Here is a 15,692-nt window from a genome sequence, read left to right as displayed (position 1 = left end):
CGGGGACAGCGCAAAGCGGGCGCGAGGCACCCGCCCGCCGGTGCGAGAGGGGCCGACCAGCCAGCCAGCAGTCGGGCCCAGGAGCAGCGCCCGCTGCTACAGCCTCTCAGCGGGAGGCGCCGGACTCACCGCGCGCATGCGCACGCCTCCGCCTCCCCGGTCAGGCCGGCGCGCCTCCAGCGGAGCGCGCACTGCGCATGCGCACCCCCTCTCCCGGCTTTCCCGTAGTTGACATGGCGACCCCGGCTTCCTTCCAGAGCTCCGGCCAGACGTCCCGTAAAATTCAAAAGTAAAGAGGTCCTTTCTGAATGATTTTTTCTGCTTTTCTTTTATTTAGTTAGGTAAACGGTAGGCCGCGACCCATACTCGAATGTGTAGATGTTCGACTGCGGTCTGACAGGTAAACGCGGCCTTTTGACACGCACGCGAAATGCCGCTTGTCAGAGCAAGCGTGACAATTACAACAGGAAGTACCCTGCCTTAGATTCGCTTCTGGGTGTTCCCTATTTGGGGAAAGCGAGCGAGAAGGAGAGCGTTAGATTTAGCTCGCTTTTCGACACCACCCTCAAGACTCGGCTGGGTCAGCCGTCCTGGTCCTGCTCTCGCTTTGCGCATGCAGCAGAAGACCCTGCTGATTGGCTGACGGACAGAGCCGACCGGGCGCCGTGATTGGTGCATAAGAGTTCTGTTCTCCTTAGCCCGCCGGGGATATCTGGGCGCGCGCGCCAGAGAGAGCTTTGAAAGTTCAGGCGAGCGGCAGTCATGGCGGCGCGGCAGGGCCTGGAGAGCAGCCTACAGCCCTGGAACACGCTGGACCTCAGTCCGGGTGAGGAGACGATGGGAGCCTGGGGGGCTGTGGAGGGTGCTGTGGAGGGCTCGCCCGGGTCAGCAGCGTGGGCGCTCCTCTGGGAGCTCCCTTCTTGGCCTGGCCTCCAGTTCTGCGCGTACAGCCTCTCAGGTCCCGAGGTTTTAGGCAGCGCGTCGGTTTGGTGGGCCGGAGTGACCTCCTGGACTGGAGTGCAGGGGTGCGGCTGGCGTCCCCGGGAGCCCCTCCCTCGTCACTGAAGGACCGTGGGTTCCCCCCGCCCCCAACCGCTGGTGGCAGCGGCGTCTCGTCGCAGACCTTGACCGCGCTGCCCCTGGGGCTGCTGTCCAGCCCAAGCCCCCCCCCCCCATCTGGCCGGCCTATGCACTTGGGGCGCACCTTGCCTCTTTCGGGTGTTGGCACTTCCGGCCCCGTACACTTTCCAGGACCACTTTGAAAACGCAGGCATGACCCACCAAGTCTGAACCTTCAGTGGTTCCACTTGGCTTCCTAAGTAATGACCACATCTTCTGTTTGCACTCAGAGCCTTCACCCAGCCCTGCAGTTATCCTTTCCCGGAGCAAGAGCTCTGGAGTCAGACTTGAGGTCCGTGTCTTTGTCCACCACTTAGCATCCGTGCATCGCGGGCCAACTGGTTAACCCTGCTAAACCTGGGTTGTTTATGTGTCAAATGGGGGTTCAGATATTTATTTCCCAGGGCATTTGTGAAGATTAACTTTGTAACCTGCTAACTGTTGCATCTTCTGTTACCGAACCAAACTTGGGTCCCCTGCCCTGAGCACAGTAAAGCCAATCTGCTGACACGGGGTTGTGTGAAGGAAAGTGTAGCGTTTATTGCAGGGCCAAGCAAGGAATCCAAGTACCTAGTGCTTAAGAGACCGGAGCTCCCCTGAAGTTTCAGGGGAATGGTTTTAAACACAAGGTGAGGTAAGGGGGTGAGATGTGATCAGCTGGTAAATGTTCTTCTAATTGGTTGGTTGTGTGGTAATGAAACATCAGCATCATTAGCCTTCCAACTGGTTTGGGATCTGTGTGCTTATGGGTAGCATTGAATTAACTTCTTCCACCTGTCGTGGTTTCAACATCTGCAAAATAGCTCTAAGGACATGGCTCAGAATATTATCTATAGCCCTTGATAGCCTGAAGGTCCTTGACTTTGTTGAATGGCTAAACTATTGTTATTTTATCTTGCTTACTGTTTTCCTTTCTGTGTGCATTTTCTCACTTTTCTCATTAAATTTATTCTTTGACTAATATTTTTCTACAGACAAAAGGCAGATGGAGCACAGGGAGGGTAGGGGTGTGTGTGACTGGGAAGGCTCCATGGGGTCCTGCTCTGTTACACTAACTGCTGAATACATGCTGATACCTCACCCTTCACAGGTGAGCTCAGTGCTGTCACTATTTAGTTGGTTTCTAAACAGATACTTTCTTACCCTTTGTGTCTTGTTATGGGCCCTCTCCCTCTGGAATGCACTCTTCTACATTTCTTTCCCTGGCAACCCCTACATTTGGGTGCAACTGAAGGATTGTCATCCTTCCCACCTCTGTTCCTCCTTCTCCCCCAGTAATATTCTCTATCTATTTCTCTACTGTTGCGCCTTTCTACTACTGTTTTAACACCCTTCCATTCTAGACGTGATAATAGGGCCATTTGTTGAATATATTGATTTCCTAACTCCAGATCTATTCTTTTCTCAGCAGGACTTGATAGTTCTTGACCTCAGAAATGAGCTCAAGAAATATGGGTGTGCGTTTACAAGTATGCATATAGGAGTTCCCATTGTGGCTCAGCTGGTTAAGAACATGACATAGTGTCCATGAGGATTCAGTTCAATTCCTGGCCTCTCTCAGTGAGTTAAGGATGTGATGTTGCTGCAACTGTGGCAAAGTTCACAGATATGACTTGGATCTGACGTTGCTGTGGATGAAGCATAGGCCTGCAGCTGCACTCTGATTCAGTTCCTAGCCTGGGAACTTCCATAGGCCACAGGTGCAGCTGTAAAAATAAAAGAAAAAAAGCATATAAAATAAATGCTAAAGGGAGTTCCTGTTGTGGCTTAGCAGGTTAAGAACCTGACATAGTGTCTGTGAGGATTCGGTTTCAATCCCTGGCCTCGACCAGTGGGTTAAGGATCTGATATGGCTGTGGCATAGGCTCTCAGCTGCAGCTCTGATTCATCCCCTAGCCTGGGAACGTCTATATGCCATAGGTGCAGCCGTTTAAAAAAAAAAAAAAAAAAGCATGTATGAGAGAAAAAGGCAGGGGAAGATGAAGGAACTTTTTTTAGGAGGATGATTGTATTTGTTAGAACAATTAAGAAAGGGTGAATGAATAATTAGAGCAATGTAAACAGTCATTGACCTCAGGTGTCGCTTTGTGCTGCACTTCTTTTAGGTTTATTAACTTGGTTATAAGACTTTCACAAAGGGACAGCTAAGGCAACCTTTTACTCACCTTCTCTTCTCCAGATTGAACATTTGGGAAGGATGAATCATCCCCAAACTGTTACATCTAAAGAGTGCTTTTCTTCTTGATATTTTTAGAGGATGACCAACCTAATAGCCAGCTGTCAGTTAATGACTAATAAAAGATTTTCTTAACCTTTTCTGCTTCTCTCTAAATTTGCTTCAATTGTATGATACAGTTAATTGTGAGTTGTGTCTAGTAAATTTTTCTCTTTTTGGGTGTACCTAGAGTCTAAAGCTCATAGGTGTTCTTGTTATAGGACATTTATTAACTTAATTTCATTTCCCGCTAGAATGGGTGGATGCAGTTTGGGAAGTGGAATTCACGGAGACTGAGCCTCTGGACCCAGGCATAGAAGCGGAGATTGAAGAGTCCGGACTGAGGGCATTCACAGACCTCTATGATAGTCTTTTCTCTTTTGCTACTGAAGAGCATGGAGCTACAGAGGTAAAGAAAAAGAAGAAGGAAACAGAGTTCCCATTGTGGCTAGTTCCCAAACCGCACTAGTATGCGTGAAGTGGGAGGTTCGATTCCCTGGCCTTGCTCAGTGGGTTAAAGATCTGGCATTGTGGTGAGCTGTGGTGTAGGTAACAGATGTGGTTCAGATCTTACATGGCTGTGGCATAGGCTGGCATCTGCAAATCCAATTCAGACCCTAGTCTGGGAACTTTCATATACTGCAAGTGCAGCCATTTAAAAAAAAAAAAAAAAAAAAAAAAAAAGATAAATTTAAAAATCAAACTAGCCATTTAGTGGTTAGAAGTGGAAGAGGGTGAGTTCCCTGGTGGTCTAGTGGTTAAAACATTGCAGCTCAGGTTTAGATCCTGGTCTGGGAATTGAAATCCCACATCAAGCCATTGCATGCCATGGCAAAAATAGATAAATAAAAGTGGAGGATAAAAGTCATTATCTAAATCTTAATCTTTTTAGTGTATAGTTTATAAGGAGTACAATAACAGTGGCATAAATAATGTGGTTCATTTATTGGGATATCCTCATAGCGTTCCTCCCAATGGTTCAAGGTATTAATCTGATTCTGTCCCATGACCACCTTTTATAACAGCAAATTAAAAAAGAATAAAGTCCAAAGCAAGGAGGAAAAACAACTAAGACAGCCAAGGACAATGCAATAACAATTCAGGCACGTCTTAACTTTAAGAAAATTGGATATTAAGCTGAGAGGTGATTAGCTGAATTACAAATGGAAAAAGGGTTCCTTTAAATATTGAGTTCTACCTAGTGTACCTATTGCTATTTAGATCATTAACTGCTTTTCAAAAACTAAAGGGCCAGAAAGCAGAACAAAGAATACTTAGATATTAGCATCTCTGAACATTTTACTTATTTTTATTTTTTATTAATGATTTTTATTTTTTTCCATTATAGCTGGTTTCCAGTGTTCTGTCAATTTTCTACTGTACAGCAAAGTAACCCAGTCACACATATACATTCCTTTTTCTCACATTATCATGCTCCATCATAAGTGACTAGATATAGTTCCCAGTGCTATACAGCAGGATCTCAAAGGCAATAGTTTGCATCTATTAACCCCAAATTCCCAGTCCATCCCACTCCCTCCCCCTCCCCCTCGGCAACCACCAGTCTGTTCTCCATGTCCATGGTTTTCTTTTCTGTAGAAAGGTTCCTTTGTGCCATATATTAGATTCCACATATAAGTGATATCATATGGTATTTGTCTTTCTCTTTCTGACTTCATTAGTATGAGAGTCTCTAGTTCCATTCATGTTGCTGCAAATGGCATTATTTTGTTCTTTTTTTATGGCTGAGTAGTAGTCCATTGTGTATAATATGTACCACATCTTTTTAATCCACTCATCTGTCAGTGGATATTTAGGTTGTTTCCATGTCTTGCCTATCATGAATAGTGCTGCAGTGAACGTGTGGGTGCATGTGTCTTTTTCAGGGAAAGTTTTGTCTGGATATATGCCCAAGAGTGGGATTGCTGGGTCATATGGTAGTTCTATATATAGTTTTCTAAGGTACCTCCATACTGTTTTCCATAGTGATTGTACCAATTTACATTCCCACCAACTGTGCAGGAGGGTTCCCTTTTCTCCCCACCCTCTCCAACATTTGTTATTTGTGGACTTACTAGTGATGGCTATTCTGACTGGTGTGAGGTGGTACCTCATAGTAGTTTTGATTTGTGTTTCTCTAATAATCAGTGATGTTGAGCATTTTTTCAAGTGCTTGTTGGCCATCTGTATATCTTCTTTGGAGAAATGTCTATTCAGGTATTTTGCCCATTTTTCAATTGGGTTGTTGGCTTTTTTGCTGCTGAGCTGTATAAGTTGTTTGTATATTTTAGAGATTAAGCCCTTGTCAGTCGCATCGTTTGACACTATTTTCTCCCATTCTGAAAGTTGTCTTTTTTTTTTTCTTTTTTTTCTTTTTTTTTAATGGTTTCCCTTGCTGTGCAAAAGCTTGTCAGTTTCACTAGGTCCCATTGGTTTATTTTTGCTTTTATTTCTCTTGCCTTGGGAGACTGACCTGTAAGGTTGATATCAGAGAATGTTTTGCCTATGTTCTCTTTTAGGAGTTTGATGGTGTCTTGTCTTATGTTTAAGTCTTTAAGCCATTTTGAGTTTATTTTTGTCCATGGTGTGAGAGTGTGTTCCAGTTTCATTGATTTATATGCAGCTGTCCAGTTTTCCCAGCAGTACTTTCTGAAAATACTGTCTTTTTCCCATTTTATGTTCTTGCCTCCTTTGTCAAAAATTAATTGACTGGTAGGTGTCTGGGTTTATTTCTGAGTTCTCTATTCTGTTCCATTTGTCCGTCTGTCTGTCTTGGTATCAGTACCACACTGTCTTGGTGACTGTGGCTTTATAATATTGTCTAAAGTCTGGGAGAGTGATGCCTTCTGCTTGGTTTTTGTTCCTCAGGATTGCTTTGGCAATACTGGGTCTTTTGTAGTTCCATATAAATTTTTGGATGGTTTGTTCTAGTTCTGTGGAAAATGTCATGGGTAATTTGATAGGGATTGCATTGAATCTGTAGATTGCTTTGAGTAGTATGGCCATTTTTACAATATTAACTTTTCCAACCCAGGAGCATGGAATATTTTTCCATTTCTTTGAATCCTCTTTAATTTCCTTGATGAATGTTTTATAGTTCTCCTTGATCAGGTTTATTCCCAGTTATTTGATTTTTTGGGGTGCAATTTTAAAAGGTATTTTTGTATTTCTTTTCTAATATTTTACTGTTAGTATACAGAAATGTGACTGATTTCTGAATGTTAATCCTATATTCTGCTACTTTGCTGAATTTGTTGATCAGTTCTAGTAGTTTTTAGGTTGTCTCCTTAGGGTTTTTTATATATAGTATCATGTCATCTGCATACAGTGACAGTTTTACCTCTTTTCAAATTTGGATACCTTTTATTTCTTTTGTTTGTCTGATTGCTGTGGCTAGGACTTCCAGTACTATGTTGAATAAGAGGGTGAGAGTGGGCATCCTTGTCTTATTCCAGATTTTAGTGGGAAGGCTTTCAGCTTTTCTCCATTGAGTATTATATTTGCTGTGGGTTAGTCATAAATGGTTTTTATTATGCTAAGGTATGTTTCTTCTATACCCACTTTGGTAAGAGTTTTTATCATGAATGGATGTTGGACTTTGTCACATGCTTTTTCTGCATCTGTTGAGATGAACATGTGGTTTTTGACTTTTTTTAATTAATAAGTGTCTATGAAAATTTTAAATTAACAAAAAAATGTTTCAGTTAAAACTTTCACATAGCCGTTCAAAGCTTAAATCATCCAGTGAACCATTCATAAGCTTAACACTGAGTAGCACATGAAGTACCTTGGAAGATAATATGGTGGTAACCTACACCTGGGGGGGGGAGGGGAGAATTGAGCACTGGCTTTTGGAGCACTCACTCGCTTTACACTGGCCAAAAACCAAAACTCGTTTATGCGCATGTCCAGCAACCATGTCTGCAGGTGTGGAGAAGCACTGGGCCACCGGAGTCTGTTTTGTAAAAACTGCTCTAGGACATGTTCGATGCCATCTCACAGAAGCATGAGAAAAGGAGCCTGGTGAGATTGGAAAGGTCCCAGAAAGAAAGTAGCTAGCTGGGAGAACACAAATGGGGAGAATGTTGACTGCAGTAACAAGGGTCCTAGGGCATCCCACGGAAGGGTCACTGTAGTGGGGACCTGCAGTGAGACTGATGGGATGGGGGCAGGGCAAGGGTACATGGAACTGAGCTGTAAGCAGGGTGCGCTGTGGGGTTCTAGAGTGTTACAGGGTCTTCGTTGTTTGCAAGACTCAGATCTAAGTAGTGTACGCCTGTTAACTTGCTCAGTCTTCACATCCAGCTCTCAGAGGAAGAGCTTCTAATGAGCCGTCGACAAAGGAACATGAAGAGATCCGTTTGAGGCAAGTGTTTTTGACCGAAGAGGGACTGAAGTGGGAAGCACTGTACACACACTGAGCTCCCTGAGTATGTTATGCCTTGAACAACATATTTAAACTTCATGAGTCCACTTAGGTGTAGACTTTTTTCAGTAGTAGCTGCAGGATAGCATGACCCCAGTTGATTGAGTCTGTGAAGAACTCACATGAAGAAACATGGATGTGGAGGAGGTTTATATGCAGGGAGCAGACCATAAGTTACACAAGGACCTTCAGCTCCACCCCATGTTGTTCAACAGGCACCTGTATTTTGCACATCTGTTTTTTTTGTTTTGTTTTGTTTTTTGTTTTTTTTTTAATGAGTGTTATAGCATGGTCTCGGGTTATGGTTGTGGAAATTGGGAAGGAGGGCTGAAAACTAGGGACATTTTTTGAGGTAGAGTTAATGGAGTTTTGTGAGCTTAGCCTTTATCAGGTGTGAAATGCTGCAGAGGTGACTGGGTTCTCCGGGGTCACAGTTGGAGGTGAGTGGAGTGGAGCTGAAGTGGTGTTGGGAATGAGGATATAACATTTATTCTGGAAGTTTCATGGTGAATCAGAGAGGAGGGTTTTCCCTGTCTTTCTTTTCAGGGAAGCAGGATGTACAAGGTCTGATTTTTTTGAACTATTGTGGGCTTATGCTTTTTTAAGGTAGCCCAGAATATACCATATTTAGTTCCTGTTATGTTTGGTTAGAGAAGTAACCTATTTACTTTTCACATCTTTAATAAGAGAAAGCATGGAATTGTGACAAAGGTAATGAAATTTTGGGAGTTCCCTGGTGGTCTAGTGGTTAGGATTTGGCACTTTCACTGCTGTGGGCCTGGGGTGAAAACTCTGGTCTGGGAACTGAGATCCCATATTAAGCTCATTTGCATTCCATGGCAAAAATAAATAAATAATAATTAATAAAATTGTGGTTTATGCTCTAGGGTTTATTTTCTTGTGTACCTGGGCTGCTTCTGAAATCCATTGAGGGAGAAACTTTCACGCCTTTCCTTTTCAGCTCCCATTGCCCATAGATTTGAGTAAGTTGCTCTAATTTCTAATTTCAGTTAGTAGTTTGAGTGATAAATGAATTTGGGTACATTTAACATAGATGGAGGGGTAACTTGTCTGAGTCATCACTAATAAAGAATGGCCCCAAAGTCTTAGTGTAGCTTTTAGGTATAGTAATTTCAGAAACCTGTATGCTTCAGACTTACCCAAAAATTTTTTGAAACTTTAATTAAAGTTCCTTCTGTAATTGCTTATCTTTGTAATTTTGAACAGTATATTTCTAATTTTCTGTTTTAGCTCACTTCAAGATGGCAAACATTTATAATTAGGAGCCAGATGGTTTATTCCTTCTTTTTTATAAAACGCTAAGTACTTAGAAAAATCAGGTAATACATTTTCCATTTCTCTCATTATTGGCTCTTATCGTTTACCTCTCCTCCAGAGCATTTGGACCTTCTTTGCAGAGAACAACATTTCCCACAAGGCGCTGATGGCTGTGTTCTATCACTTTGTTCAGAAAGTCCATAAGAAAAATGTCAATGTGAAGCAGCGGAAATTTGGCCTTCATGCTGCTGCGCTTTATTTTCTGCTGCTGGAAGTACCAGGTATGTGTGTTTTGGTATGATAGGACAGGCTTCTTAATTTTTAATTTGTCTACATTGTCTTGAACTCTTACACTTTTGTTTCCTCACTGCTGAAATGGAGTTGTTTTAAGGCTTGATGACAGTGAATCTGTGATACAACAGGGCATGTTACAAATGTCTCCTGTTTTTTTGTAAATGTGTTTTCTGCTATTATTATGCTGGGTCTGTAACCTAAAACAAACAGTCCAAGAGGGGTAAGGCTGGAAGGGGATGTTTCTGAGCTCCAGGAGCCCCACTCCTACTCACCCTACCCAGTGTACCATTCTGATGTTGCCCTGCCTTCTGACTCCCTGTCCAGGCTGAGAAAAGTGCCAGGGGGTAAGGGGGTTGTCCACTGTTGTCTGCCCCATATGGGTGTGGACAGTAGGTGGGACAGTTCTCACCCAGAAGGTGTGAAGATAGCTAATAATGTTGACAAAGGAAGCACAGGGGAGGAGTCTGTCTGCGACGCTGCCCCACTTCCTTCATGGGCAGCACATTTAGGTGGGAGCCCTGACAGAGTCCCTAGGGCAGTGGGGGTAGGGTGCAGAGGAAGGAGAGGGCACTCCATTCTATACATATTAGTTTACATCTGCTAACCCCAAACTCCCAATCCTCCCTCTTCTACACCTTCTACCACAACCACAAGTCTATTCCCTGTATCTGTGAATCTGTTTCTGGTTCTTAGATAGGTTCATTTGTGTCCTAGTTTATTTTTTTAAGGCCACACCTGTGGTATATGGAAGTTCCCAGGCCAGGGGTTGAATCTGAGCCTTGAATGTGACCTCTGCTGCAGCTGTGACAGCACTGGATCCTTTAACCTGTTGCACTGGGCTGGGGATCAAACCTGCACCTTCATGGTGACCAAACTGTTGCAGTTGGGATTCTTAACCCACTGTCTCACAGTGGGACCTCCCATTTGTGTCTTATTTTATTTATTTTTTGCTTTTTTTTTTAAAGGGCCACACCTGCAGCATATGGAAGTTCCCAGGCTAGGAGTTGAGTCAGAGTTGCAGCTCCCGGCCTATGCCACAGCCACATGGGATCCAAGCTGCATCTGTGACCTATGCCACAGCTCGTGGTAACACTGGATCCTTACGCTGAGCAAGGCCAGAGATCAACTCGTATCCCCATGACTACTAGTTAGGTTCTTAACCTGCTGAGCCACAACAGGAACTCCTTCTGTCATATTTTAGATTCCACACATGAACGATATCATATGTTATTTGTTTTTCTCTTTCTGACTTCATTTAATATGTTAGTCTCTAGGTCCATCCATATTGCTGCAAATGGCATTATTTCATTCTTTTTTATGGCTGAGTAATATTCCATTGTATACATGTACTTCATCTTCTTTATCCATTTCTCTGTCGATGGGCATTTAAGTTGTTTCCGTGTCTTGGCTATGGTTTTTGATTGTTGATTTTGTATCCTCTACTTTACTGAATTCATTTTCTGGTTCCAGTAGGATTTTTCTGTATATAAGATTATGTCATCTGTGAATAGACATAACTTTCCTTCTTCCTTTCCAGTCTGGGTGCCTTTTGTTTCTTTTTCTTGCCTAGTCGCTTTGGTTGGGACCTCCAGTCCACTGTTGAGTACAAGTGGGGAGGTGAACATCTTGTCTTCTCCTGGATCTCAGGAGGAAAGCTTTGAGTCTTTGGCCGTTAAGTTTGATGCCTGCAGAGGGTGTTTTGAGGATGGCCTTGATCCTAGTTTTTTGGGTATTTACTGTGAATGGTTATTAGATTTTGTTGTTGCTTTTCTTCATCTATGTGGTGATCATTGGTTTTTTTTCTTCATTCTAGTAGTATAGTATAATCTGAAAGATTTTTGCATCTATATTAATAAGGGATTTTTTTTTTTTTTTTTTTGATGCGTTTGTCTGGTTTGGATTTCAGGGCAGTACTAGTCTCTTGAGAATGAGTTGGGTAGATTTCTTGCCTCTTCTGTATCTTGGAAGTTTGTGAAGAATTGGTTATTTTTCTTCTTAAATGTTCGTCAGAATTTGCTAGAGAAGCTGTCTGGACCTGGAGTTTTGGTTGAAGGAAATTTTTTGTTTATAGAATCTGTAGTGATAGGTCCTCTTTCATACCTGATGTTGGTAATTTGCATTTTTTCCCTCTTTATTAGAGTTTGTTGATGACTTAGTCATTTTAAAGAACTCACTTTTGCTGTGATTGATTATACTCTATTGTGCGTCCATTTTCTGTTTCAGTGATTTTTGGTCTTTTTTATTGCCTTATTTAGGGTTTTGTCTGTTCTTATTCTAACTTCTTTTGTAACTTCTTTTGGTAAATGCTTAGATCTTTGTTCTCACATGCAAAGAACATATATAGTGTATAAATTTTCCTCTATGTTCTGCTTTATCTGCATCCCCACAGATTTTTTTTTTTTTTTTTTTTTTTGTCTTTTTGTCTTTTAGGGCTAAACCAGCAGCATATGGAGGTTCCCAGGCTAGGAGTTGAATCGGAGCTGTAGGTGCCAGCCTACACTAGAGCCGCAGCAATGCAGGGGAACTGAGCCATGTCTCTGTGACCTACATCACAGCTCATGGCAATGCCAGATCCTTAACCCACTTAGCGAGGCCAGGGATTGAACCTGTGTCCTCATGGATACTAGTCGGGTTTGTTAACCACTGAGCCACGATGGAAACTCCATATCCCCACAGATTTTGATGATCTGTTCATTATTATTCAGGCTAAAGCAGTTTTCTGATTTTTCTTGTGATTTCTTCTTATACCTCTGAAGTGTATTTTAATTTCCAAATATTTGAGCACTTTCCTGAAATCTTGTCATTGCTTGCTATTTTATGTTGAGATCAGAACACATACTTTGTTGATTACAATACTTTAAAATTACTGAGGTTTTTTTTGTTTTTGTTTTTTTTTTAATGGCCCCGTGCAAAGTCTGATTTTGTGAGTCTTGTATTTGCACTTGAACAGAATATGTATTCTGCCTTTGGGGGAATCTCTGTTCTGTGAAAGCCAAGTTGGTTGCTGGGGTTGTTCAGGTATAATTGCTAATTCGTGCATTTCTCCTTCAAATTCCATCAATTTTTTTGTTTGCTTTTTGGTCTTTTGGGGGCCACACCCACAGCATATGGAGGTTCCCAGGCTAGGGGTCGAATCAAAGCCATAGCTGCTGGCCTATACCACAGCCACAGCAATGTCAGATCTGAGCTGTGTCTACGACCTACACCACAGCTCACAGAAACGCCAGATCCTTAACCCACTGAGTGAGGCCAGGGATCCAATCCACATCTTCATGGATACTAGTCAGGTTTGTTTCTCCTGCCCCACAGTGGGAACTCCCACTACTAACTTATAATATAAAACCTTAAGACAGCATGCTTTCCTTTCTCCTCTCTTTGTGCTGTTGCAGTTAAACATTTAATTTCTACATGTCATAAAGTACACAATGTATTCTTCACATTTTTTTCTTGAAATTATCACTTAAATGTTTTTTTAGAAAATAAAAATCTTCTCTGTTTAAAAGATTTCATCTCATATAATTTTCTTTTTTGGCCTGAAGAACTTTCTTCAATTCTTCTTGTGCTGCACGTCTGTTGACCATCTATGCTCTAGGACTTTGATTCCATGAAAGTATCTTTATTTCACCTGTAAGAATGTTTTTGCTAAATATAGAATTCTAGGAGGTTTTTTTCTTTCATTGCGTTTAGGGTGTTATTTCATTGTTTTTCTGATTTAGCTCATTTCTGAGAGAAGTCTGCATGACTTACCATTGTTCCTCTGTATATTTTGTGGGTTTTTTTTTTCTTTTGGTTTGACTACTTTGAAGATTTTCTCTATTTAATTTAATCAGATTATCTATCCTTAGGTGTGATTTCCTTTGTGTTTGTCATGGTTTGTTTCCTTGAGCTTCTCAGGCCTATGAATTTATAGCTTTTAACAAATTTGGAAATTTTACAGTTATTGTTCCTTCAGATGTTTTCTTCTCTTTTTTGGGGGGAGGGGAATTCCAATTACTTGTATGTTAGGTTTCTCGATGTTCTCCCACAGGTCCCTGAGCCTTTATTAATTATTTTGTTTCTGTGCTTCTGCTGTTTCCTAAAGTTTATGTGCCTTTGTTTCTGTAGCATCTTATCCACTATTGAGCTCATCTGGTGAAGTTTTTGTTTTCAGATCAACAAGTTGCATTTGATTCTTTAAACATTTTCTTTTCTCTTTGTTTAAGCTGTCTACCATAAAGTTCTTCCCTGCTTGCTCCATTCTCTCTGGCATTTCTTGGATTGTTTCTAATGACGATTCTCTTCTCACCTTGAGGCATGTTTTCCTCTCTCTGGATGCCCAGTACATTTTTATTGGATGCTGTACATTTTGAATGTGAGGTTGTTGCGTGTCTTGACTTTGTTTTTTTCTTTAAATACTGTTGAAGTATGTTTTGATAGGCAGCTGTTGGTAGATTAACTTGGTCCTTTGGAGGCTTGTTTGAAAGCCTTGTTGGAGCAGAGGTAAGCCTTTACTCTGGAACTGGTTTGGCCCTGCTGTTAAGTGTATTTCTCTTGAGTTTCTAGTGAATGTTCCAGGTCACTCTGGCTGGCCAGGGTTGTGTGCATTCTGAAAACAGTCTATTTCCCACGTCCTTGACAATTTTCTTTGTCTGCCATCGTGGATTTCACCCCAAATGTCATAGCTAAAGGTCAGACTCGTGCAGACTTTTGCAGTGCTTTCTCCACATGGCTTCCTCGTTTCCAGTGCTCTGCTTCAAAATTCCAGCTACCCCACTTCCCTGACTCTATGACCCCTGTATTCCAGCTTAGTAAGACCATCAGAATGTGTTTGGGTTCACTGTTCTGCTATTGTCTGGACACTACCTCCAAACACAAATGGGTCAATTTAGCTTGCTGGAATCCAGTGCCTTTTCTCAGGGATTAAGTAGCTAGGCTCTCTTGAGCTATGTCTTAAAATGGTTATTTTACAAATTTTCGTCCAGTCGTATAGTTATAGCAGGAAGGAAAAGTATAAAACAAGTTACTCCCTTATGGCCAGATAAGGAAATCTCATTATTTATGATGAGCCCTATTGCTCACTGCTTAGGGCTCAAGTTGAATAGAACTCTTTTGCTAAAGGTTCATTGTTATTCACAGTTAAGGAAAAGCCTGTTTTTGCTTTTTAATTTTTCATTGTTGTTAAGAGACCTATTTCAAGGTGATTAAATCTACCCTTGCTTCCTCTTTATTCGTTACAAATAAATAGGCAGTGTGGCCAATCAAGTATTCCACCCAGTGATGTTTGACAAATGTGTTCAGATTCTAAAGAAGAGCTGGCCTCAGGAATCCAGCTTGAGCCAGAAAAGAAAGAAAGAACAACCGAAGAACTCTCAGGCCAATCCAAGGGGGAATAAGAAGAGAGGAAGGCCGCTCAGGAAGGAGTCTTTGGAGGTAAGAAGGAGAGGAGTAGCGAAGCATATCTGTACCAACATGTGACTGACTTATTTACGAATTAACTTCACATTATGTTCAGGCTCCAGGGGTCATGATATCCAAAGCCCTAACATCTGGTAGGACTTTGGGTTGCCTCATGTATTTCTTAGCCCTTGCTACCTCCCCAACATCCCCATCACCTCCCCCCAGCCTCATTCCCAGGTATGTCTCACCACAGGCTAACAGATGTGTTTGCCACATTATCTTACCAACATTAGAGGCAGTGGTCGAAGTATCCTGAGGACTTACATCCTACATAATAGAATAGTGTTAATTCCAAATTCTTGTGTGACAGAAGGGCAGTAGAAGTTTACTGATGTCAGAATCATAAGAATTTTCACTGACAGGAAAATATGGAACTAGAAACTTGTGGCTTTTGTCTAGTCCAGTGACTGACCATTGTTACAGTGGAGACCTAGAGCAGTAAGGGACCTGGAGTTTCACTGGCCTTTATTTGGGGAAATGGAAAACCATGGGACAGAGTAATAGGCAGTACTGCATAGTCAGTTGTACATTTCTTCATAATCTAGATGGATGAAATTATTGAAGAACAAGAGGATGAAGAGAGTATTTTTTTTTCTGCTTGGGACCTTTGTCAAATTCGAAATGCCATCTTTGACCTTTTGAAGAACTTTTTAAGGCTTCTACCCAGGTTCTCCCTGAAAGAAAAGCCACAATGTGTACAGAATTGTATAGAGGTAGGTGAGAATTCCAAGAACCGTGGGCAAGGTCAAAGGGTGTAGGCCATGGCTGATACTTGAAGAGTGGGAAAAACCAGGCGTTTTCTTGGTACCTGTTTTCCAGGTGTTTGTTGCATTAACTAATCTTGAACCAGTTCCTCGCGAATTTCACGTTACACAAGCCAGGTGAGCCATTAAATCTTCTAATGATAAGATTTAAATATGGTAC

At 42.0% G+C, this 15,692-nt stretch overlaps 1 protein-coding gene across 3 annotated transcripts in view; it reads left to right on the top strand.

The window, feature by feature from the left end:
* NCAPD3 (non-SMC condensin II complex subunit D3) overlaps positions 217 to 15,692 on the top strand; it is a 73,492-nt gene continuing 58,016 nt past the window's right edge. Inside the window, exons 1-7 of one of the 3 annotated variants that reach the window (XM_021063172.1) lie at positions 688 to 826; positions 3,589 to 3,743; positions 8,648 to 8,743; positions 9,157 to 9,319; positions 14,557 to 14,741; positions 15,314 to 15,481; positions 15,588 to 15,649. In XM_021063172.1, the coding sequence (XP_020918831.1) occupies positions 9,205 to 9,319; positions 14,557 to 14,741; positions 15,314 to 15,481; positions 15,588 to 15,649 (530 nt within the window). In that variant the 5' untranslated portion in view covers positions 688 to 826; positions 3,589 to 3,743; positions 8,648 to 8,743; positions 9,157 to 9,204. Of the gene's footprint in view, positions 827 to 3,588; positions 3,744 to 8,647; positions 8,744 to 9,156; positions 9,320 to 14,556; positions 14,742 to 15,313; positions 15,482 to 15,587; positions 15,650 to 15,692 lie in introns of all 3 variants that reach the window. The other 2 variants (XM_021063171.1, XM_021063170.1) reach the window with 2 other exon arrangements.

The sequence above is a fragment of the Sus scrofa genome, chromosome 9, assembly GCF_000003025.6.
Source record: "Sus scrofa isolate TJ Tabasco breed Duroc chromosome 9, Sscrofa11.1, whole genome shotgun sequence".
Classification (NCBI taxonomy): domain Eukaryota; kingdom Metazoa; phylum Chordata; class Mammalia; order Artiodactyla; family Suidae; genus Sus; species Sus scrofa.
The sequence above is the reverse complement of the archived record's forward strand: the minus strand, read 5'-3'. Positions and strand labels throughout refer to the sequence as shown.